The sequence below is a fragment of the Candoia aspera genome, chromosome 5 (genome assembly GCF_035149785.1).
Source record: "Candoia aspera isolate rCanAsp1 chromosome 5, rCanAsp1.hap2, whole genome shotgun sequence".
Taxonomy (NCBI): Eukaryota; Metazoa; Chordata; class Lepidosauria; order Squamata; family Boidae; genus Candoia; species Candoia aspera.
The window spans coordinates 58,652,631-58,678,894 of record NC_086157.1 but is presented as its reverse complement, the minus strand read 5'-3'; the positions used below and the strand labels follow the sequence as shown (position 1 = coordinate 58,678,894).

At 38.4% G+C, this 26,264-nt stretch overlaps 1 protein-coding gene across 1 annotated transcript in view; it reads left to right on the top strand.

The window, feature by feature from the left end:
* Positions 1 to 359: 359 nt before the first annotated feature.
* Positions 360 to 26,264, top strand: part of ABCG1 (ATP binding cassette subfamily G member 1) — a 44,470-nt gene continuing 18,565 nt past the window's right edge. Inside the window, exons 1-4 of the mRNA XM_063305321.1 lie at positions 360 to 532; positions 9,594 to 9,837; positions 23,918 to 24,035; positions 25,199 to 25,331. Coding sequence (XP_063161391.1) covers positions 491 to 532; positions 9,594 to 9,837; positions 23,918 to 24,035; positions 25,199 to 25,331 — 537 coding nt within the window. The 5' untranslated portion in view covers positions 360 to 490. The remainder of the gene's footprint in view (positions 533 to 9,593; positions 9,838 to 23,917; positions 24,036 to 25,198; positions 25,332 to 26,264) is intronic.

Sequence of the window (26,264 nt, the reverse complement as noted above, 5' to 3'; positions counted from 1 at the left end):
CTCGGTTTCTGCCACTTGGGTCAGGAAATGTCGGCTCTTCAGAGTACCGTCGCGTCCCTTCCCTTTCACTGGAGCTAGCCAAAGAGTGGGCGGAACGAGAAGATCTTCCAGGCTGATCTAAAGCAAAGCGAAGCGACGCGCAGACATCGAGAGGCTGAAGGAAAACAAGAGCACGTTTACCCTCAAAAAGCAAGCTCCGCCCCTGCAGTTCCTCAGCCAATAGGGAACAAGAGAGAGCCGCGGGAGGGCCAGTAGGATGCCGAGATAGAGCCGCCCTCGTGAAGAAGCCGCCGGTATCTCGGCGGCCCCGCTCGCCTTTGCTTTCCCGGCGCCGCTTTCAGTAGTCGATCGATCTCGGTTCATTGCGGGCACTGCTGTTGCTGCGCTTCTGTTGCTGCTGCGGATTCCTCTCCCTCCCACCCGATCCTTCCATTTCTATTTGTTTCTCCCCTCTTCTCCTGCCGTGATTGCAGCCTCTCCGGGGCGGCACATGGCATGTCTGATGGCAGCTTTCTCCGTGGGCTCCGTTCTGGTAAGTAGATGCTTTTGGCGTCTCTCTCCCTCTTCCTCCCGCCCGCCCTAAGGTGCAGCATCGGAGCATCGGAACCATACCTCTGCTAATCAGAGCAGGATCTTACCTTGCATACCTTTGCGGTAGGCATTTTGAATGCCCCGGGAGGTAGCCAGGAGCTCGAAAGTCGTGGGAGGAATTAAAAAAGCAAAACGCTGCAATTTGGGGACCTGGCAGAAATTGTTGCTTGAGTCTGAAGGCGTGGAGAGCTCCTTCTGCCTACCACCCCTCCCTGCCCTAACTTTCTGTGTCCGGATTCTTTGGTCCGGCTGTCCCTCTGGCTTGCTGGAACGGAACGCTCGTTCCATCTCCCCGAAAAGGAAGTCGGGCTGTCAGCTGGAACGCCAGTTCCAGGCCGAGTGATTAGAAGCCCCGGAGAGGGGAGGCCGAGTTCAAAGCGCGGAGTTCGTCCATCTAGAGCGAGGGGAAGGACGCCGCTCTCTCCTCTCTAGAAGGGACCTAGAGAGCCTGCACGGAGGCGGGCAGCGGATGCCTCCTGACTCCGACTCTTATAGCCACGGTTCGGTCCTCGCTCTAATTGGAGGGACAGAAGAAGGATCCTTCTCCTTTCCTCTTGCATTACTTCCCAGCACGCAAATCGCCGTGGTAAGCGAATGCCTCTCTCCTTTTGCCCGATGCTTTCTGTCTGTGGCTTGTGTGTTTTTTGAATGTATACTTGACACGGAAATGCCTGATAACGTCAGTCGCAGAATGTGTAATTCTGGTGTTCCACCAGAATTTGTAATTTATATGACTGGATTGTCCATTGGTTCGGCGGTAGGTTCTCTCACTTCGGTGCTTTGAAAACGTCCAAAGTTATTTAGGACTGTAATTTATTGCAACGAAATAGGCTGATTAGAATTGAGAGGTTTATGTTTATTTTTTGCTTGGCGTGGTGAGGGAGGGGAGGGAGTCATTTACATCATCCTGTATTTGAAGTCAGCTGCATATAGCAGGATTTGACCGAAAGTTACCTCAGTGGTGCGCTCATTAAAAAAAATGGAGGGGGGAAATAGGATGGTTCTCTGAGCATGCTCAGACTTTCACGGACGCATCCTGTGATTCGAAAACACTTCTACTGAAGCACAACAACCTTTCCAGCTCAATATATAATGGGTTTGGTGTAAACGGAGCAAGAGAGTCTATTTTCTTAAAAGTAATTGTTCATAGTTGGAGGATAAACGTTTTTTATAATCGAAGACATCTGCTGGATAAGGAATGGATTTACAGTTACTGTTGTGTAACAGGATTTAAAATCCCCCTAAGTGATGAAATCTGGATTTAAAAAGCCACGGGAAAGTGGAATGAGCATTAAAGCAGAGATAGGTTACCTAAACTGAGATGGAGAACATACGTGTTATGCCATGTAATGCATGAAGTTAAATGTATATAATTGTAAGTTAGATGTGCATATTGTTAAGTCTCTTCATTACACAGTTTGAAATTATTGGCTCTTTCTGCATTATCCAAAACTGAACTGTTAGATTTTTCCATGAATTCTCATTTCCCAAAATAATAAGCATCTTTATTCTCTGCCTCACTCAGTAAAACTTTTACATTTGGTAGGTGGAGATGAAGATTTAAAAGATAATAATAATCATTATTATTTATTAGATTTATATGCTGCCTGATTCCCAGTGACTCTGGGTGGTTTACAAATCTTAAAATAATTTAAGAACAACAACAACAAAAAAACAACAACCCACAAAAACAGAGAAAAGAACAACGATGGCAAAGAAAAGGGGAACAAAAAGGAAGAGTGGAGTATCAGTTGTCCTCGCCAAAGGCCTGGGTAAAGAGCCACATCTTCAGGGCCCTTTGAAACACCAGTAGGGTGGGAGCCACTCAAATTTTGGGTGGAACCTCATTCTGGAGGGCAAGTACTGCCACAGAGAAGGTGCACTTCCAGGGTCCAGAGAGGTGGCATTGTTTAATCAATGAAATCCAGAGCATGGCAACCCTGTAGGATTTAACCGGCCAGACAAATACTATGGGAGATGGGTGGTCCCTCAAGTCACCAGGCCCTATGTCATGTAGGGCTTTATAGGTCGTGACCAGCATCTTGAATCACACCCAGAAGCAAACTGGCAACCTAAAATTAATTGTTACTAAAATGCTCATTTTATCATCTGATGTTTTAAATTAAATTTCTGAATTCTTGTCCAACTAGCATGATTCTCTTCCCCTCTGCACTACAAAAAAACTATCTAAACAAGAAAATAGAAACAAACATCACAATGAGCTAAGCCTAAATTACCTTTTTAGAATCGAAGGTGAATTCTGCACCAGTTAGAAAGCAGTTTTCCACCTTTGTGATCTTATAACATGACAATGTGTGTGTTTCAGGCAAAGATACAGAACATGAAGTAAAGAAGGGTGTGTGTGTGTGTGTATCCAAACAATTTATTATATTTTTCTTTTTTGGGGGGGAGTAGGATGAGAGGATTTTTGTACTGCAGGACCTATAGCAGCTGAAGATAGGGTGATGATTCTTCTCTCTTTGTTCTCAATGTTGCAAGGTCAGCAGAAGAGAAGACAGTAACATCTTATCTTCAACTTCTTTTGAGGGACAATAGAGAGGGTGGTGGCATGGAAGTAGTCTAAGTAACCCAATAGCCTTTTGAAGGTGTGTTCAAATTGGATAGATTGATCTTTAGTTCCTGCTTTGTGAAATCTCTGTTTATGGTCTTAAATGCAAGCTTATGTTGGGGCTAATACTGACATAGTCCTGAGAATACCATGGATCATCAAGAAAACAAATGGATCATAGATCAAATCAGTCCAGACATCTCATTCAGGGCACAAATGACCAATGTCATATTTTGGACACATTATACAAAGACCTAGCTCTCTTGAGAAGTCTGCAATGCTGGGAAAGGTGGAAGGAAAGAGAAGAAGATGACCAGCAGTAAAGTGGAGAGAATTGCAGTAGTGATAGGTGCACCATTAGAAGACCTGAAGGACTTCCTTGGGGGAACAGATCATTCTGTAGAAATTCTATGTGGTCACCAAGAGTCGACACCAACTTGATGACACATAATCATATACAGAGATTCAGATATTTGAAATTGGCATAAAGTATATACATCAATGGCACAAATATTACACATACCTAGAATAGCTACAAGCCCGTAAATCATTAATATCAATAATTAAAATTAAAATCAATAATTAAAATCACTAATAACCTTGAGGCAAATATTCAGAAACAGTAATGTAAACAAAGAGGACAGTCCTGGGAAGGGAGATAGTTTTAAGAAGAGACTCAGGCTGTCTCTTCACTGACTTACTGGGGTATAAGAGGGGGGTGGGGGCAATGGTTAGTCAAGCTGGTTGCCATAATCTTGGTTTTTTTGAGGTTTAGCTGCAAGCCAGCTTTTGCACTTTCTTCTTTCACCTTCATCATAAGGCTCCTCAGTTCCTCTTCGTTTTCAGCCATCAAAGTGGTATCATCTGCATATCTGAGATCGTTAATGTTTCTTCCAGCGATTTTAACTCCAGCCTTGGATTCCTCAAGCCCAGCATGTCGCATGATGTTCTGCGTACAAGTTGAATAGGTAGGGTGAGAGTATACAGCCCTGCCGTACTCCTTTCCCAAACTTGAACCAGTCTGTTGTTCCATGGTCTGTTCTTACTGTTGCTACTTGGTCGTTATACAGATTCCTCAGGAGGCATACAAGATGACTTGGTATCCCCATACCACTAAGAACTTGCTACAATTTGTTATGGTCCACACAGTCAAAGGCTTTAGAATAGTCAATAAAACAGAAATAGATATTTTTCTGAAACTCCCTGGCTTTTTCCATTATCCAGTGAATATTGGCAATTTGGTCCCTAGTTCCTCTGCCTTTTCTAAACCCAGCTTGTACATCTGGCAATTCTCGCTCCATGAATTGCTGAAGTCTCCCGTGCAGGATCTTGAACATTACCTTACTGGCATGTGAAATGAGTGCCACTGTTCGATAGTTTGAACATTCTTTAGTGTTTCCCTTTTTTGGTATGGGGATATAAGTTGATTTTTTCCAGTCTGATGGCCATTCTTGTGTTTTCCAAATTTGCTGGCATATAGCATGCATTACCTTGACAGCATCATCTTGCAAGGTTTTGAACAGTTCAGCTGGGATGCCGTTGTCTCCTGCTGCCTTGTTATTAGCAATGCTTCTTAAGGCCCATTCAACCTCACTCTTCAGGATGTCTGGCTCTAGCTCACTGACCACACCATCAAAGCTATCCCTGATATTGTTATCCTTCCTATACAGGTCTTCTCTATATTCTTGCCACCTTTTCTTGATCTCTTCTTCTTCTGTTAGGTCCTTGCCATCTTTGTTTTTGATCATACCCATTTTGGCCTGGAATTTACCTCCGATGTTTCTAATTTTCTGGAAGAGGTCTCTTGTCCCTCCTATTCTATTGTCTTCTTCCACTTCTGTGCATTGCTTGTTTAAAAATAATTCCTTATCTCTTCTGGCTAACCTCTGGAATTTTGCATTTAATTGGGCATATCTCCCCCTATCACTGTTGCCTTTTGCTTTCCTTCTTTCTTGGGCTACTTCTAGTGTCTCAGCAGACAGCCATTTTGCCTTCTTGGTTTTCTCTTTCTTTGGGATGTATTTTGTTGCCGCCTCCTGAACAATGTTGCGGACTTCTGTCCAGAGTTCTTCCGGGACCCTATCTACTAAGTCCAGTCCCTTCAATCGATTCTTCACCTCCACTGCATATTCCTTAGGAATATTAGTGAGCTCATACCTAGCTGATCTGTAGGTATTCCCTAATCTCTTTAGTCTGATCCTAAATTGTGCCAGAAGAAGTTCGTGATCTGAACTACAGTCAGCTCCAGGTCTTGTTTTTACCGACTGTATAGATGTCCACCACCTTTGGCTGCAAAGGAAGTAGTCAATCTGATTTCGGTGTTGTCCATCTGGGGAAGTCCATCTATAAAGCCATCTCTTAGGTTTCTGGAAGAGAGTGTTTGTTATGTAGAGTGAGTTGTCTTGGCAAAAGTCTATCAGCCTATGTCCTGCTTCATTTTGTTCTCCCAGGCCATGCTTACCTGTAATTCCAGGTGTCATTTGACTGCCCACCTTAGCATTCCAGTCTCCCGTGATGAAAATAACATCTCTTTTAGGCGTGTTGTCCAGTAGGTGCTGCAGATCCTCATAGAACTGCTCTACTTCAGCTTCTTCAGCATCTGTGGTTGGGGCATATATTTGGATCACTGTGATGTTAGATGGCTTGCCCTGAATTCGAATTGAGATCATTCTGTCGTTTTTTGGGTTGTATCCAAGCACGGCTTTAGCCACTTTACTATTAATTATGAAGGCTACTCCATTTCTTCTGTGGTCCTCTTGTCCGCAGTAGTAGATCTGGTGGTCATTTGATGTGAAGTGGCCCATTCCAGTCCATTTCAGTTCACTGACGCCCAGAATGTCTATCTTTAATCTTGACATCTCACCAATAACCACATCCAATTTGCCCTGGCTCATAGATCTTACATTCCAGGTTCCGATGGTGTGTTGATCCTTAGAACATTGGATTCGCCGTTCACCACCAGCACCGTCGGCCGCTAGCCGTCCTTTCGGCTTTGAGCCAGCTGCGTCATCACGTCTGGGGCTAGTTGAACTCATCCTCTGTTCCTCCCCAGTAGCATTTTGACCATCTTCTGACCTTAAAGGGCTGACTCTAATTCGTGTCAAGTCATTTCCTTTAGCTCCTTAATTTCTTCACTATGTTGTAAAAGATGCCTTATAAGTGGGAAACAAACAACAACCTGTTTCTGCCTGGTTGCCTGGACAGGGAACTGACTGAATAGCTACTTAAGTGCTACGATTATCTGCCAGCTGATGGAAATGTGAAGAGGCACATTGCCGGCATAGGTTCAGTGTCATTCTACACATATGTGCACAAGATGGACTGCTTAATTTTTGCTTATTTTCTTGCCCTAGCAGTCCGCACATTTCCTGAAATGTTGCTCATAGAGTTTAGAAGAATATGAATTACATAGAGGGCTATTTTACAGATTGAGGAAAAAGCAGAAATCTGGTACCCTATTTACCTTAACTAAAAGGGCTTTCTTTTATCTCTAAGACACTGATACAACTGAAGGAATTTCTGCTCTGTTCTTTCATCCTGGAATCTCCCTTTGACTCTTCCCTTGATGTTGTTCTTGTTGAAGTATGACCACCCACAGAACAGCCTGATGTAGTTCAATTCCATAGATTATTGAGCTTTTCTACATTTGTTTTCCTTTGTCATAGGCCCTTTGCACATGATCAGTTTATAGCATCTTCATAGCATCACCCAAATGCACAAGTATAATATATAGCATAATTACTATCATGGTGGCACAACACTGATTGGGTGACTCTGGAAGGTGCTCTACACCACTAGTGCAGAAATGACCTTGTAGGGCCTTTAAGCAAAAACATTTCATCTGTTAAAACATGGATCAAAACATTTCAATTGTATATAGAAGCTCTCCTCCAAACTAGTAGCCTTCATACGTATTGGATTACAATGCACACAATCCCTGAAATAGTGCAGTATTAGACATAATCCATGTTGCTGGCTGGCATATAGTACTTGCTATTGCTAAGTCAGCCCTTAAGAACAGCAGCCATTTCCTAGCTCTGAAGCTGATTTAGTAATTTGTACCAAATATTGTTGTGATGGTACTTACCCAGCAGTTTATCTCTAGAAACCAAGAACATCATTTGTATAAATCGGAAGATTCACATGTGGGTCTAGATGCGTTCTAATATGGAGAATAAATAGTATTTTTTTTAATGGCTCATTGGATGTTGAAGGGAAAGTTATTATTCAGAACACAAGTCTGGCAGTACACAAACCAAGGAAGTGTGGTCTGTAACCAGACGAAGGATAATGAAGCATTCTTCACTTGGTTTTTCTTCAAAAAAACTACCAAGATACAGGGTTTTGTATCATTTGTGAAATCAATATGAAATATTTCACATATTTTGTGAAATCAATGAGTGCTCAGGGCTTAAATTTAATTGGACATAGAATTAGCCACTGGCTGATGAAATTATGCTTTGAAATTTTGTAAATGGACTCCTTGCAAAGTTGGGAGTCTCCCTGTTGTGGGAATGACATCTAGCTGCGTCCTGTTCTGAAGGCTATAATATAAGAAGAACAGCAGTTCGCTAGGTGAAAGCTTTCCTTTTTATTAGTTGTATGAAAAGCATGCATTATAGAGGTGTTTGGGAATGGATTGAGCTGATTGAGACAGTGAGTAATTGGGCACAACAGATAAAAATAGCAAGGACAAAGGGGGAAAAATAAAGATATATTGGTGTATTATTAGGGGTTTCTGCAGGTGGGGTAAAAAAGTCAAGATGGCAGCAGTGACAAATCAAGAAGACATCAGTATGAATCACTCAACAGCTGCTGCTGATCAGTGCAGAAAATCTTGAGAAAGATGGATGGATAGTTTTCAATATTCCTAAACGTTGGATGTTCATCCATTTGCCTTACCAGCTGTACTACAAGTTCTGTCTTCACAGGTTAAGATCGATGTCTCATATCCCAGTTAACTGTGCCTGACTCAGAGGACCTAATTGTAAACAAGTTTATGTAGAACTTTCATACAAAAAGTTAAGATTCCAGAGCCAGAAGAAAGAAGACTTGAAAGAACATAAATAGATACTGCATGGCTCTTGCAAGTGTTAAATGATCACACATTGTGATCTGAAATGAGAGTAGTAATTTTAGCCAACTTTGCTGAGAATTTTTCCAATCTTTATATAAATAACCATTTGGATAAATGTTAATTCTGTAGCCTTCCTGCATTACATAAGCACATTGAGGAAAAGGAATTCTGTTTGGGTATTTGCCTTCTTTGTCAAGGTACAGCCAGGACTATTTTTAAGTGCATTGTTATAGACATCAGTTCAAATTTACCTTTGGTGTCCAGTCTAGCCTTAGCAATAGATGGTTTGTTGTAAGCTTTCCACGCTTACTATACTAATTAGAATTGTTGCTGGCCATTGCCCAGATTACATTGTGGCTGTGGATACTCCCTCAGTTATGATGTAGCATATTTAGAATAAGCTGTAGCAAACATTGGCTCACATGTTACCGTCTTCTCCCTTGGCATGGCCACAAAGAAAATGGGAAACTTTTGCTTACTGTATTTGAGTTCAGACAATATGCAGTTAGTCTTAACTATGGTTAGCAGAAGCATGCTTCTAACTGTAGTTTGTCAAACAGCTGATAACCATAGTTAAAATTAACCTTGGTTTACAATTTGGGTGCAATACTAAAGTGTGGGTAATATAAAGTATGAATGTTGTATGGACCTGCCACAGGCAAAAAAAGGAGGGATGCACAAAGCCTGAGATATTATCGGTGTACTGGATCCTTGCTTATTTATACAAATGGGAACACTTCAGATGGTTTATGAAAAAGAAACACATGTTAACATCCCTTTGCAGACAAAGAAACTGATGTGATAAATTTAAGATTGGCAAAGATGAACACTGGAGTTGGGGTAGTCCTTTCAGTAAGAAAAACACATTTGTTCATTCATCTTTTACTATGAAGTAACCCAGTTTAAAATTCCTGAATTTACACATTAACTGAAATGCAGTTATAAGACAATAATCATACTCACAAATGTTGTGATGCAGAGTGCTATTTAAAATGTGTACAAAATTGTACATGTTGGGAGGAAAGTATGCACAAAAGTCCTTATTAGGAGAAACAATGAAATAATTTTCATGTAAGTTTTTTTTTAAAAAAAGCAATGATGCATCAAGGCAGAACAAATTTTAAGTTGAAAAATGAGAAATTGGACAACACTAAGTTTGACAGATTTGCCCATCCCCAAACAGTCATATTTTCTTTTAAAATATCAATTATCAGCAGAACATCAGTAGAGTTAATTTTTTTCCCCTCCAGTACTATGAGACAATGTTCTGAGGCAAATATATAGTAATTGTATTTTGCTGTGAGAAAGAGAGAGAAAGAAAACTATGCTTTATTTTTTCCCCTTCTTATGTTCTAGAATGCCAGTAATTCTTCATCTACTATGCCTGAGCCAAAGTCAATATGTGTTTCAGTAGATGAGGTGGTCTCTGGTGGTACAGACACACAAGAGGTTCATTTGCTCAGTGGCCATTTAAAGAAGATGGACAATGTTTTGACAGAAGCCCACCATTTTTCCTACCTTCCTCGGAGACCAGCTGTGAACATTGAGTTTAAAGACCTCTCCTATGCTATACCAGAGGGACCCTGGTGGAACAAGAAGGGTAAGCCAAGATGAATGTTTATGTAATTTACATCCTGGTAATACCCTAAACAGTAGCAAAGGCAGTGATGGTTGGTTTGCACATCACAGCATATTGTAGCTTAATTTTGGCTCAGTGTGAGTGTGAGTTCAGTGTATGTAATTTATGAATTAAACTAGGTCATATAGCTTGCTGGAAGACCATAGTTAACAAACCATGGCTAGTGTGATGTGAACTCTGATTATTAGATCTTCTGAGGTTAAAATTAAACCTTTAATGATGTAGGACTACTGTTTCTCACATTGAGATCTTGCACTGTGATGGTCAGCTGCTGTTGTGATGCTGATTTCTTTACATGGTTGATTATATAACTTGGAGTAAAAAAAATTAAATGTAGACGAGTGCTTTAAGAACCCTTATTGCACAGTTATACCCATCTTCTTGGGTGGCATAATGGCTTGCTCTTGATTGCTATCCACAATTCCTTGTTAGTCTGCTTAGTCTTAGTCTGCAGATCAGCTTAATGTAGTTTGGAACATTAAGTAAAAATAAGATTGATTTTGACTGTTTGTAACTGTAGTACTTTTAATATTGTATAAATAGCATCTAATAATGTTGGTGTCATATTTTCAAAGTTTTGATTAACAAAATATCAACCAGCATTTTAGTAGACTGGAAAAAAAGAATATTCTAGAGAATTACACATCAGAAACAAGCCATTCTAAAAATCTGTGCATCAGTATGTTCTGAAAGTATAAAACAAACAGGTGATATCATACAGCCAGGCCCAAAGATCCAGGTGAAAATCTAATTGCTTCATAATAAATATGGGACATTAGCCTCAAGAGTTTTTATTTTTTCTATAGAGCAATTATCTCAATAGATTTATTAACTAATGGGAATCCCATGTATGTCTTCTTCCTTCCCGGCAGAATACACATCACAAAACTTAAAATATAATGTATAACTTTAGTAGTCCAAAATGGTTTCTGCCAAACATTATAATTCTCTCAGCATGCTCCATTCAGTTTTAACAAAGTACTAACATGCTTCTCTTGTTGTTGGAGATTATGCAGTATGTTGCAGATTTTAAATTGGGTGCTAAATAGAACACACTGCCTTGCACTATCTGAAGAGGAAAAACAGTATGTATGAACAACTATTCTTTTCAGTAAACATTTCAGAAACGCCGAACACAGCTTAGAATACATTTTATCAGAACACATTTTACAATTCTTAATCATGTAGATGTTTATAGCTTTTTACAACAAATTTCCTTTGAAACACAAACTGTATTAACAGAAGCCAGATTAAGCCTTTCTTAGACTTCCATAAATTAGCAGTTTTAATTCTTTAAAGCTCAATTTAACAAAGAATTATGAAGTGACACTATGTATTCTATCTATCCTGTTAAGATCTGGCTATCTCTATTTATAGCCCTCAAAAATGTTTATTTATTTGGAAGGTTTATATGAGAGCCAGTCTGGTGTAGTAGTTAAGGCATCGGGCTAGAAACTGGGAAGTTGTGAATTCTAGTCCCACCTTAGGCACAAAGCCAGCTGGGTGACCTTGGGCCAGTCCCTCTCTCTGCCTGCTTCTTCCTGGGGCTGACTATTTCTGAAAATCTTGCCAAGAAAACTGCAGGAGCTAGTCCAGGAGTCACCAGGAGTCAACACTGACTCAGAGGCACTAAAAGAAAAGAAAAGTTTATATATACAGTAGTGCCTATAACAATAAAAATTATACAATTTGTATAAAAGCATCCCACGTACAACATCATATTTCAATTTCCAAAGGCCTTCCAAAAGAGCTGAGTCTTTTGAGCCTTTCTGAGTGAAGGCAAGCTTTGCATACCAGAGAAGAACACTCTGATTATTGGAAAACTTTGAAAAAAGTAAACCAGAATATATGGAACTCTCATCTCACGCTGCTGCCCTGCTGCTACCTTTGTTCCTCTGTTTTTCAGTGAAGATGGAGTTACCTACATTCAGCAAGTGGTATCTAAAACTAGTGAGTCTCCTTTGAGGTAAACTTAGCTCCTGGTGATGTCATGGATACATCCGTATATTTTGATATGGTATAAATGTTCTGTTCAAAGTTTTGCTTGAAAAAGGAGCACTTCATCAATTCTAAGGAATAAATTCAATAGCATGGACTTCCATTAGATTGTTTGGAATGTAGGGAGGTTTGTGGAATGTTAGTGGTTGCCTGTTGATTGTGGGTAACAAGCAGAGGTGACATCTGGAGTCACAAGTTGATGCACTTGAGCAAAGCTTATTCCATTGCTACCTTGCCACTTGGTGTAAGAGAGATAAAGGTTGCAAAATACTGAAATAGTGTTTTAAATGGAATATTAAATAATCATATAGGTTGTTTGTTAATCATTTCTGAGAAATAATACCTATTTGGTACTTGCTTGAAACTCATGTTTTTATCTTATTTATATATTACAGTTTTAGGATTGATAACTTGGCTTTAAATGCTTATGCTGCAACATAAGGAACACTTATTTGGGAGTAATCACCTTTAAACACTGTGAGACTTGCATGTTAGTACACATTCTACAATTATGCTATTAAATATTGACTAACTCCTGTGCAGTCTCCAGTGAAAGATGGTCTATAGTAATTACTGCAAATGCTATAAATTGTTATTGCGAATAAAGCTGTAGGATTCTTACATAAATCCCATTATTTCTATATATGTTCATTGGTGAATTGCAGGCACGCTTTTAAATCTTTTTTCACTCTTCTATTATGTAGCAAATATTTGAAACATTCTAAACTTTTCAGGTTATTAAGGGCAGCTGTTTTTTCATAGGTTTATAGAAGATTTCTCTTTGCTATGAAAAATCACATATTTTGATTAGCTGCCTATATCTAAGATTTTTTCAGATATCAGAATTAAACTTGATCCAATAATATACTTCTAATTTGTAGTTAAATATATGTTTAACCTGCGAGCCAGTATTTATAAACTATTAGAGAAAGTAGATTTTACCAAGGGGTACACCCATTGGTGGCAAAATGAAATAATGTGATATAAATATGCCAATGTTACACCTTCAAAGAAGTTGAGGTGTTACAAATTCCATTCTCTCATATAATAAGGATATATCTTGTGTTATGCTGGTTCCTGCAAGATTACATACCCTATGCCTTGCGAAAAGTAGGATTTGTTGTATATTATTTGCTGTTTCTAGTCAGAGAAATCAAGAAAAGCCTGTTCTTATACAGCAAGTGCACTGCAGTTGAGGTGCCGCATGGAGCGGCTCTCTCTCATTCATGCTCGGTTACTATCAGTCATTGCACTATAGTAACCTCAGTCTGTGATGTTGGGGCAGTGACGAAGCCGTGGTTGATTGGTTGTGCTACGATTGTTGCTAAGATAAGCGAAGGAAGGAAGGACCAAAATGATTGCCAGGGAAAAATACACATTCTCCTCTGTAAAATAGTTGGATGTTATAGTCAGGATTGAGCTTACATTTTCTAACAGTAAGCGTGCTTACATCTTAGTTAACAAAAGATTTAGCCGCCTTTCAAAAAAAGGAAATACCCAATTAGACTGAATGAAATGCAGGACACAGCAACTCACTGCAAAGATAGCATTAAGGGCACCTTTTTAAAATGAATTTTCTAAATTGTACTTAATCCGTTTAATTGCCTTTATTCTAAACCAATAACAAATATAATGAAATTCTCTTTTGTTGTTGTAACAGCTGCACATTTTAGCATTGGACTTCCATAGACAGGAATCTTTGATCCAGTGAGATAATTAGAATATGATGTTGGGAAAGCAGAAATTAGCAGATGCGTTTTCCCTTTTCATATCAACTGAAGGTGGCAGAAGAAAACCTTTGCTCCTTTTAAAAATGATATTTTTATAAATAGCCTGATCTTACAGTGCTTTAAATAATTTTAACTGATTGCAATGCATCCCTGCAGTACCAATAGGTAGGTGGTGCTTCTCACTGTCTGGCGAACTGAATCTTGTTATCTACTTTGGGAAGAGAAGTGCTTGTGTCATGAACAAAATGTACCCTGGAACAACTTGCACCAATTCACAGATCCATGGTTGATAAATCCAGGGCTAAATGGCTGTAGACTTGGTCAGAGTGGATCTGTTAAAATAAACTGAACACAAGCAAATTGTAACTTTTTAATCTCACCATTTCAATGGATCTACTCTAAAGATGATTACATTTGGATCTACCTTTATGTCTCTATGGATGTATCTTGAACCAGTTTCCTGTACTTTTTATTCTTGAGGCTTCTCCTAAAGAACTGGCACAACTGAATTAAAAATATCAAGTCTGTGTCTGCCCGGAAATGGCAGTAGCTATCTTGCCAGTCAAAGGTAGTCTTTGGCTACTTGAGTTTCTATTGTCAGTATGGTTCAGTGAGCACCCCAGCTTTCATCCTGATGCCTCAAGGAAGGGCAATTCCATCCAGAACAGAGCAATCACACCTTTTGCAGTCCTGGGAGCCACCGAATGTGAACTTCTGTTCAGACTGGGATGTTTCAGCAGCAGCTTGCAAGTGTTCATTCTGGCCAACTACCATAGCTGGAATGCAGCAGAGAATCCTAAAAACTGCATAGACTATACTGTACTTATTTTATGTGTGTTCAGACTAGATAGGTGTAAGAATCATTACATAAAATACATAAAAATTGTAAGTTCCAAGGTTGTCTGTATACTATGCTATTATCTAAATTGATCGGAAATACTGAATGTAGGTCAGTTAGGTTTTTTGAAACAGAAGGTAGTTCAGGATTATTTTAATTGCTTAGGCCTGAAATTTGAACTGCAGGACCTAAAGACTCTTGAAATGTAATTTTTCATTTGATTAGAGTGATGTAGGATGGGTTTCTGTCTCATGCTTCTAAATATTCCAGAATAAATTATGATGGATAATTAGAACAGTCACAGGTATTTTAACAGCTTCTGTGTTTAGTTTGTTTCCAGTGAAATATTCTCATTTCTGAGACTTGGTTAATGAAAGTGATCCAAAGGAAGAACTAAAACCTTCACACTGGAACTTGCACACTGGAAAAGCTTGTTTTCATTAGCGATTTCCCCTTCTCCCTTAGAAAAACACAGATTCTGATATAAAGTTACTGTGAAAGCCTACCTATTCCACTAGAAATATTTAATGGTGGTAGAAGTTTCAAGTAAAACTGACTTTTAAATTTAAGTGTAATTACATCCTTTGTATAAGAAATTGAATATATAGAACTTTACATTTTAAAAAGTTGTTCTGTTTCAAAATTGAAATAGTTTTTTTAAAAAAAAATGATGTTTTATTTTAATATAAGGCTTTATATTTAAACAATGTAAATAGTCTTCTCCCCAACCATGTGTATTTTCTACACATGCAATTCCGTATTGTCTTCATCTGTTAGGTATGTGCTTAGGTATTAGGCAAAGATCTCTATTCATAAGCAAAAAAAAAAAAAGCCCTTCTATTCTCTTCTAGATTCTACTCAGTGGGATTTAGGAAAAAACAAACAAACCTTGCCCATAATATTTATATAAAGTTTCAGTCACCAAAGTATTAAAATCATGAATAATGCAAGCATGCTGTCATGGTATTTCCCTTTATCTGGAAAGAAGCAAATGGGCAGATCTTGATTTTTGAGCAAAATATTTCATAAGTCTTAATTCTCCAACTGGATGGCATGAGGATTGCCTCATGGCACACATCACAGAAACATTTGCGTGGAGTCTGGTGTCTGCAGGGTTATTATCATTCATTGACCCATTTAAAAGACTCTTTCTGTTCTGAGCTGCAAGGGTGCTATACCTACTTGCATTTGCTTTAATCTTTCTCACATAATCCTAGTGTTTACTGTTGAGAAGCAGGTTCTGACATGTTGTTCAACTAGCTGCATGTCTACCAGATTGCAGTTTATTCAACTTTTGACTAGGATAGCACTGGAGACCTTGTCAGATGCTTTCCTGATATCGAGAAACACTACAGCCACAACATTCTCTTGGTCTGCTATGTTACCTGATTACTTATCTGCTCTAAAAAAATAAGATTAATAAGACATGATTGTTTTTTATGAACTCATACTAGCTTATGGAATGATAGTGTTTTTTGTACATGCTTACATGCATGGTGTTTGACAATCTGTTCTGGTATCCTTTGTTCACACCACTGGAATACCTGAAGGACCAGGTTAGGGACAGATTGTCATGGAGAAAATCTATCTATGTAGTTGCTAAGAGTCGACATGGACCCTTTGCTGGAACTCACAGGTGAACAGGCTCATCTCATGCTTTATAAAACATTTGGTCCCTGCATTTCAAGGTTGGCTTGGAAAAGGTTTATGAGTGAAACTTTTGACAATTGCTGCTGCCAATAGTTATTCTGCTATATTCAGTTAGATGGACTAGAGCAGGGGGTTTCAAACTTTTACCAAACTGTGGAACCTGTTAGTTAAAAAGCAACAACAATAATGTTTTCCAGAACACCTGATCAAGAGATAAAGCTTTAGTGATAGAAAATTGGCTGTGTTTGAGTGATTTTTTTCTTGTCTTTAGTTTCTCATGGAACTGCATTCAAGTTCTCATGGAACACATCTTGAAAAACCCTGGACTAGAGGACTGATTCATTATAAAATAACTCCCAGTGATCTCTGTGATTGAACTGTATGGCTTGCTATTTGACAAGCACATCAGAAGTGCATATTAAAACAAAAACTTCACATGTGATGAGGGTGGGGTAGAGAGAGGCATCTTTACAATTGATATTAACAACCTGTTTTAAATACTGTGAGGGGTCTATGTGGGAACTAGTAAAATGGCAATGCAGTTCCACTCTACACTATTTAGGAGAAGGTTATTTTCATTTTTCCTATGTGCATCAATTAAAGGGTATACTAAATGGCAATATAATAGCAAGATTTATAGCTTTAAAGAAGTCTCCTTCAAGTCAAGCTTGACTTCTGGTGATTTCATTGACATTTCCATGGCATTTACTTTATGTATTTATTTATATTTTCTATGCTACCTTTATTATTTTTATAAATAACTCAAGGCGGTGAACATACCTAATACTCCCTCCTCCTTTTTTCCCCACAACAACAACCCTGTGAGGTGAGTTGGGCTGAGAGAGAGTGACTGGCCCAAGGTTACCCAGCCAAGTTTCATTCCTAAAGTGGGACTAGAACGCTCAGTCTCCTGGTTTCTAGCCTGTTGCCTTAATCACTAGACCAAACTAGACCAAACATAGGAGCATAAATGCTTTGACACTCATGATTTTCAACTTGAGGTCAAGTGGGTTGGTTTTGCTTGGGGAATGTTAGGAGACACTGTTGTGTGTCCTCCCCATTGGGAGCCAGTCTCCATCACAACTATTTCTCTCCCAACGTTTGCTTTTTCCATTAGCATTTGGTTTCCTGAGTTCATTTTTTTCCCATTACCTCCTGTCATCTTCCATGTTTTTGATGTGAGCTCCTCTCCAGGCTTCAGACAATGGATATGAGAACAGATTCCACTATTTTATTTGGGGAAGAAGAGGATTGTAATAATGCCATTCACATCAATAGTATTCTGAAATGACCAAACACTTACTATTCTATGTGGTGTCATGTTCACTGTTTCAATGTGCACTGTACATCGTAACGTTTCACGTGCCATGGTGGTGACGCGCGTTTCTGTTTGGGAGGGAGCTGCTGTGAAACCTTGTGCCAAGCTCTGTATCTATGTTCATTTCAATGGAATGTGTTTGGGTTATGTGCTCTGCTCAAGGACTTTTCCCGCGGACCATCAGAAGCCGTTAGGAGCACCTGGGATTGTGAGCTTGGGAAGATTCTACGGGGGGAGGGATCTCATTTGTACCGAGGGTTTTTAGTCTGCATTTGGCGCGCTTTTTTCATTCTCAGCTTTCTTTGTGATCCTGCATACTATTCTTTAATAAATCAGATATCTTTATGATCCTGCTCATGAGTCTGATGGTGTTCTAGAATAGGCAATCATTACATGTGGGCATTTAGCAAAAGAGGCATTTTTGCACTATCCCAGTTTTAATAGTATTCTGAAACATCTTTAGATTCAGTAGCCCCATTTTTCTCATTGCAGTATCCAGTTGAATGGTTTTTTCTTATTTGTCAATTGTCCTATATTTGTGTCAGCCTTGTGAGGTAGTCCAGACAAGAAGTACACCTAGGAGTACTAGCTCTATCTTTATTGTAAAGTTACATTAACAGAAACTTGCAAGCTTGAATGTACATCTCTCCCCCCTCACCATTACAGAAACTAGGGAGGGTCTCTTCTGAGATGTTTGCCATGGTCCCATTCCTTCTGCAGGTTCAGCCGCCTCTTATCTGGCCAGTGTCTAGTCTGTGGCTCTTCCTCCTGTCTCCCAAGGTCATTCCCACATACCATTATAATTTGTCAGGTTCAATACTTTTCACCCTGCCCCTGTGAAGTGAGTTTATATATTAAAAACATGTCTCATAACTAAGGAGACATATCTGTAATATGTAAACTCTTTACATACGGTTGCCCAGCAAGGTGGTAGTTTCAGTTAGGATTAGTTAGTTCAGTTTCTGTATAGGACCAAGCTAATTGGCCTGATGTCTTGCTTCTCCCTCTCCCTCTCCCTCAAAATGTCCAAGGAGAAGTTGGGGGCATTCAAACCAGCCTGAAGAAAATTAGAGCCCTACAATTGAGTCCCACCCAGGGTTGTGTCAATTGAAGGATGAGTAGATAGCACTTAACTCAGTAGATGGGAAAGGCTATTGGTCAAGATTTAGCTCTATGTCAGTGCAGTGGTTTTTGAATGCTGAACTGAAATGTAATCCATGTTCTCAGAGAAAAGAGCATTAAGAGTGTTTATGGAACTTCTGTTCTGGATGAATAAGCTATTGGAATATAGTTTCTTACCTGCCTCTACTTATTTTTAGGCAAAGACAAATGCAGTGCCTAGTATGATTAATAAAATCTTTAAGAACCAGTGTTGCAATCTTACTCTAATTTTCTATCTTAGAACCACAACCTTCTAGCAGTTGTTGGCTAAGATAATTAAACTAATTTAAATTAAGAGTTTATTTTGTGCCTAAATTAATTTTGTTGTGTTTGTGGGAACTTTTTTTTCCTTTTTATTCCTTTGATTTTAGAGTCCATGTCTTCAAAGTTTGATTCATATACAAGGTGTGCCTAAAAATGCCATTTTGACAACATAAAAAGTGAGACTTTGAAAGATATGTTCACTAATAAATGCTGCAGAGGAAAGAGTGTAATCTTTGAGTTGTCAGTTTGACTGACCAATTGTAAATTGGCCCACAGAGGTTGAAACTGGTTAATTTGATCAGTGTAAGACTTATGAAAGAAGTCCTGCCTCCTTCTTGTACTGGATATTTACTATGTTCTTCAGCCATGTAGTTACCACCAATTTCTTAGCTTAGCAGGTGCAGAAGATGCTGCTGTTTCTCCCAATTTGTTCTCTGTGACTGCACCCAAGATTGACTTTTAGCATTGAATACCTAACTGGCTGAACATGTTATGAAACGTTGTTATGAAATGATGGCATTTATAAAAGTTTGACACTTATTTTATTTATGGTGACTGCAATTTAACTTCTGTTTTGAAATGGCTATATGTTTTCTCAGAGATATGATCACACAGCAATTACACGTGTTGGCGATTTAGCACAAGAGACAATCAAACGTGTAAGAAATATTCAGGAAGCATCTGGTGCTCTGTACACTGGTTAATGATAGCTATGCTTATATATAGCCTTTTTGTCTCTGTCAACTGTGCAAATATATAGTAAATTATCAAAATGGCAGCTTTTTTCTTATCCATTCACTATCCAGAATGATATTGCATAGATCAGTTTACTTAACCTGACGCCTTCTAGATATGATTGGAGTCCAGTTACCAGAATTCCCAACTAGCAAGTTAGGGAAGGCTGTTACAGATGGTATTGATGGTAGAGAAAAGGCTTTGTTTTTTTCAGGTATCATATAGCCCTTATTGTGAGTTTTGTCCTGTATTGATGTAGCTTGTTTTCCCAGGCAATGGCTCTTCAGTAGTATCGTTAGCCATTTCAAAACTTTTTGTTCTTGGTAAATCCATGGCAAGCAATAAAAAGATCAGAAATTGCCAAATATACATGTGATGCCAGTATAATATGTATGGGTCAGCATATTCCAAGGAAGATTCACTTCAGTATAGCAAAAAGTGTTTGGTTATTTGTGAGTATTTTAATAGTTGAAAATGGATTACAAAGACCACAGTATTAGTATTACCTAATCAACTTGCCTCTGCTTGGTAGACCTTCATAAGACCTTTTACCCATTTCCAGAGAGAATAACACATGTCATAGGGTTTTAAGGTCCCTCTGGCCTGCAGTACTAATCAACAAAATCCAGTTTGATAATTTGCTTTGTCCCCTTTCCTTTTAAAAAGAAAACAGTACCAGTATATTTGTATGGTACATTACAGGGAATGACTCAGAAGCTTAATACAGCAGCATGGTATAAAATGCTTCATACTGTTAGGCCAGCTTTGTAATCCCACCAAATGAAATAATGTATTTATCGGGAGAAGTAGGGATTTCTCCTTCAAATACTATAAGGGCTCTCCAAAATTGTTTCAGTGACATTTTCAAAATGATTTTGGAAGTACACTAAAGAATCTCTTTATAAAAGTAAAAAAGTGCTGAGGCTTTCCCAGGTTGTCTGCAGGTGTAGGTGGATTGCAGAGCCAAAACTTCCACTGAGGCCAAACCAGGCCTCCAGGGTGTGTGCAGCAAGAACACCCTTGGAAAAGCCTTGAAGCAGCCAGGTGGGGCCTTCTGGAAGCTGCAGTTGTCCCAGTCCTGCTTGCATCCACAAGCTTAGCACAGCCTTTTTTTTTCCAAATAACTTTATTAAATTTTAAAATAGAAACAAAACTACGAAAAACTAATGTTAAAAGAAGAAAATTAGAAAAAAAAAGACTAATGTCAAAAGTGGGAAAGAAAGAGGGGAAAAAAAGATAAAGGAAGAAAAAGAATTTATTTCTACCCCTCCTTATAACAATTACAAGTGACAGTATACATCAATCTGTTGCTTAAAGTTTACAACATAACTTACATTATGAAATATGAGTCCATATTTCTTACAGTCAAATCCATACATCATAATTTCATTTTTCAGATATAATCCTCCTATTCACACCCCTATGCAAAGGGCAGGCAAAGTGAGCAAATTGAAGGTGAGTGAACTTTGAGTGACTGAGGGTTGCATGGGTGGGGTTGTGATAGCAAAGGGTTGGTTGGGTTTTTTCCCTTTTATTTGGGGTTTGGAAGATATTTTGAAATCATTCTTTGTTTCTGCTTTTATATTTGAGCTGTGTGTTTTGCCACAATAGAAAATTAAGTTCAAAAAAGAATTCAACAAAAATTGTTGATCTGTGAGCTAAAATTCTAAAGTTGGAATTTGTTTTGTATTTTGAAAAAGCAACAGTTGTTTATAAACTTTAAACTCAACATGGTGCTGTGATTTACTGACCATGGGACATTTCAGTGTGTTAGTAAGACAGAGAAAGATAGGTATAGTCTTGTTACTAAATATTATGGTGTTCTAGTCCTTACTTGAGCCCAAGGCAGGTGCATCTGTGATTAATTGTGGCTAGATATTAGGGCTATGCAGTGCTTCAACTTTGATGGTGGAAACGTGCCATAAGTATCTGCAATGATGAAAAATGGCAGCCTGTATGTAGTGATGTCACAATACAAATCCTGCCTTTACTTGTGCTGCTCCCACACCTTAGATACCTATGCAATTAGCCCTGAATTGTAAGAGATCCATGAAAATAGAACCAAAATATAAGTTTTGAGTTATGGGTTGTAACAAAGCAGTAGGTATGTATGAAATGGACCATATAGATGTCATGAATGAATTAGAATGGTTACTAAAAACAAGTACTAATTTATATACACATGCACGCAGTCCTAAATATTAGTGCCTTTATGCCTTTTCAAGATCTAGATTGCTTGCTGTATTCACCACATTAATCTATTCACCAAATTAAAATGCAGCCTTAGATGAAATTCTCAGGAAAATTCTAAATAATCATCATTAAAAGAAAACTTGAACTTAACATCTTTGTGATAGTAGGAATATTTTTAAGAATGTACTGTGTATGTTTTGCACCTCCCAAACCATTCTGATAGCTGAATGTAATAAGGAAACAGGCATTGAATCTATCTGAGAACCTGACAGATTACCCCTTTTGTAGTTGTTAGCCAATGGGCTGGCATTTTCTTTTTAGCCTGCTCAGCTAACTTTGCTTGGTGATTGAGAAGCAGGGGAAAAGTAGCTGAACAAAATGATGAAAAAGAAGATAATTCTGTCACAGCATGCTGTCCAATAAATGTCATCCAGCTTTCTAAAATATATGTTGACCTGTCATTCACTTCAGAATTCTCATAAATTAAAGCCTGGTTGCTTCACACAGTGAAAATATGCAAAATTCAGTTTTCAAATAATTCTTCTAGCCTCTTCTCAGGATCTTCTTCACCTCAGTATTTTTCTTCCTTCAGGCTAGAGATAGACAATCATTCTTAAGGGACTTATTCTATTGCTGTTGTAGTACAAGACAGATAATGCAAAAACGTGTTTACCAGAAATAAAATGGGATGAACCCACACAGTACTCTTACTTATTCCATCTCCTGCTCTTTTTACATTTTTCAACCATTTAATTACATTTACATTTAAGATCTCCCAGTCTCCATTTCACATAAATCTGGAAAAAGGGAACAGAAACGACAAAAATAAGGGAAGAAATATGAGAAAAAAATCTTCACACCTGGATTTTGTAGTCAAGATGAGTGAGAATCAAGATATAATACATGGTGCTGTAATCTAATAATGTATTTTAACTACTAAAAGTAGACAAATGGGCATGAGTGCTATTATTAATAGAATTCTAAAATCAAAAAGGAATACTAGCTAATCAAATGGTATAGAATTTTTATTCACAACAATTACTGAACGTATTCAATTATATCCTTCCGTAGCAATGTGGACATCCATAGCTACAGTACATCCTTCACTTTTCCACCCTCTGATACATCTCCCAAATGTGCCCAGGATGTGTGTCTTGGTGAATGCTCCAGGGCATATCTAAAGTATATTGGATGCGTACTGTATATTGGGAGGGGAAAGGATTAAGGGAATCTAGATTAATAGACTTTTTCTTCTAGGAACAAGGAAAATGTAAAGAATTGTCATCATTCTCCTCTGCTAAATGCTATGAAATCTTCTAAAACTGACCCATGAGTGTCCTTACCACCACTGATTTGAAACCCTGAGGAAAGCACATGAGCCCTTCTCCCTGACCAATACAAGATCACAAAAATGCTGCTCCAGTCAGTGGTCAATTCCCCATCCCAGGATTTTATGTGGTGGTTTTGTTTTGTTTTGTGAAAACCTTAGCACCTGCTATGTGGGAATGCTGCTAAGCTGGTAGGTTTTTTGCTGAAATGGAACTGAGCTGGAAATACTGTACATGATCTCAGTTGTTCAACACGGGAAGTAATTTGGGCCATGGAGCTACCCTGGAAATGGAAAAGAATAGTAGGTCACGCTGTCTTCAGCATGGTTTTATTACAACAACTTTCCTATCAAACCAGACCACTAGAATCTTTAGGCCTATAACAAGAAGGTTTCTTTGTGGAAACTGAAAGATTATCTTAACCTGGGCTGGAGCTGATGCAAACATATTAGAAAATCAAAGAAAAATATTAGAATATTAGAAAAAAAATGGACAAAGACTTTGCCACTGTGGTGATGGAGTTCCAGAACCACTGCTTGGTTGCAGTTAATAACACCTATCTAGTCAGATTTCCAGGCCACCTGGATCTGTTTTATTTACAGTTGCTACCATCCAATCAGTGTAATTTTATTTATCTTAACTTGGCTAAGTTTTTATTTCCATTAGGGTGGCCAAGTTTTGTAAAATGCATCACACCCGAACCACACAAGTTTTATAATTACTAATTTTTTACTGTGGTTTTTACTAAGATAGCTGTCCCATCTATCTTAGAAAAATATGTGTTTTCTAAACTTTAGAATTCTCTATCTTCCTTCCATTTGTATAGGTTTCAAGACTTTGCTGAAAGGAATTTCTGGAAAGTTCAGTAGTGGAGAACTGGTGGCAATTATGGGTCCTTCTGGAGCTGGGAAGTCAACACTTATGAATCTTCTGGCAGGATACAGGTCAGTAAGAATAAAGACAAACACATGCATGTTTTTACAACCAATGTCTAAGATGTGTTAAGTGTGTTGCCCGGATGAACTGTGTGAGAAAAATATATATTTGAAAATATATGTAATTTATATTTATCAGATAGGCTGCATCTCTTTGTCACGTTTAAATATTACCAATGGTTTCTGTCTAAAGTATAGAAAGGCCCTGTGGTGGAATAGCTGGGCTCATAGAATGGAAGGCTGGAGGTCTCATATGCCTTCTCTCAGAAGCCCTCTTCTCTTTATGCCCTGGTCCCACCTCCTGCTTTGAGTTAGCAGTTTGGTCATTTCCTCTGCCATCATCTATTTTTTCCAGGGCCACCTGACCTGGCATCTTTCCATAGCTCTGGTGTGTGGGAAAGATAGAGCTGTCGCAACATGTACTGCCTTTCTTGCAATTACAAGGAAAAAATTATAATCCACCTCTTGGCCATGTAATTTAGAGACATGTGACTAAGACATTTCATTACTTCTTTCCCTTCTATCTCCAAAAGGGAGAGCCTGGGGTATCTCCCTGTGTCTATGTGATTAACAGCTCTTCCTGGTGAAGATGGTGATTGCACATGTCTAATGGGTAGATTGGCAAACTGTGAATGTTAGTTTGTAGCCTCTCATTTGCAAAAAGCCCTGTGTCTGAATATTCGTTCTTGATCAAATAATTTTATGCAACACTGCTCTTTGTGAGAAATACTTCAGCTTATATCAGCACCACCATCATCCAGATCTTATCTTGCAGATTAAGTGTTTTTAATTTTCATTAGATATGTTGTTTAAATTTGTATATTAAATGCACTTAACTTTTAATTGTGAAGTTATTGTCAATCAAAGTGCATTACTCTTTCAGGAACTTCAGAGATACAAATCCAACACTGTGCTATTATGAGGGCTCATTTGGATATGATAGTTGCATATGTACAAACTTGATAAATAAATAAAATTTGTGAATTGTCTACAATAAAACTGTTGGTGTATCAGACCCTGATAATAATTATTACACACTTCATGCTTACTTGCATATGCTGAAATAAAATTGACTCCTATACTGTGAAAAACCTGAATGTGCAGTCTTGCCTGCTTTATCTGATCTAAAGACATGAAGAAAAAATTAGGCTGTTTTCTTATCTTGTTTTCAGGGAGACTGGGATGAAAGGAGAGATTCTCATCAATGGACAACATCGTGATTTGCGTTCTTTCCGCAAAGTGTCTTGTTACATTATGCAAGATGACATGCTGCTTCCACATCTTACTGTCCAAGAAGCTATGATGGTATGATTATTATCAACAGCAGCAATATCTGTACAACATACAGTTTTGTTTTTTAATGAATTAGCTGCTTCCAGGTTATACAGCAGTGATTTGTGCATCATCAAAGAGAATGAAAAGAAATGAGGTGCATTCATGAAAAGGATTAAGAGAAATTATGGGCAGCGATAATTTGCCATCGCAATTCATGGGGAAGAAAATCTTCCATTAATAAATCTGTCTTGCTGAAGGACTGGTGGACAGATTGTACCCTTTGCCCAGCAATGGGTTAATCCCCCCTCCAAAAAAAACAAAGAATGGCTAGGAGATTATAAACTGTACACTGAGCTTTCCTGGAAGAAAGGAATTTTTAAGCAAGAAACTGGTGATTTTTTAAAAAGCTATTTTTATTAAGCTATATTATACATCACAAGATCTGCACATTCACAGAGCGTGGATTTCAAGTTAAAGAAATACAGAAGCAACTGGAATCCAGTTATTTATTTACACGTTTTAGAGCCTTTATATGCTGCCCCAAATCAGTACATTCTGGGCAGATCACAATTTTATTACAGTGGTATATGTTATTAATAAATGTGACCTTCCAACATCCTATTTCTCCCATACTTACAACACCAAAGGTCAGTTTATGCATCATGTTCACATTTTAAACACAAGAGAAAATGTGCTGCCTTTGCTGCATGTGGCTATTGAATAACCTTGGGGTTCTTTTCAACCATACAATTTTGTTTTGTTTTGTTTTGTGACTCTTTTAATGATATCCCACTCGCATCTCTATTCCCAGTTCTTTGTCACCTTCTCTATCATGTTGGGGGTCTCAGAAAAAATTGAAATTAAACTTCCATGACAGTATCTTGTTGACCAAATATTGTATGCCTTTCTAAGCAAGCATTCACTCTGAAAATAATGTCTGGCCTCTTTGAGCATTGTGTCACA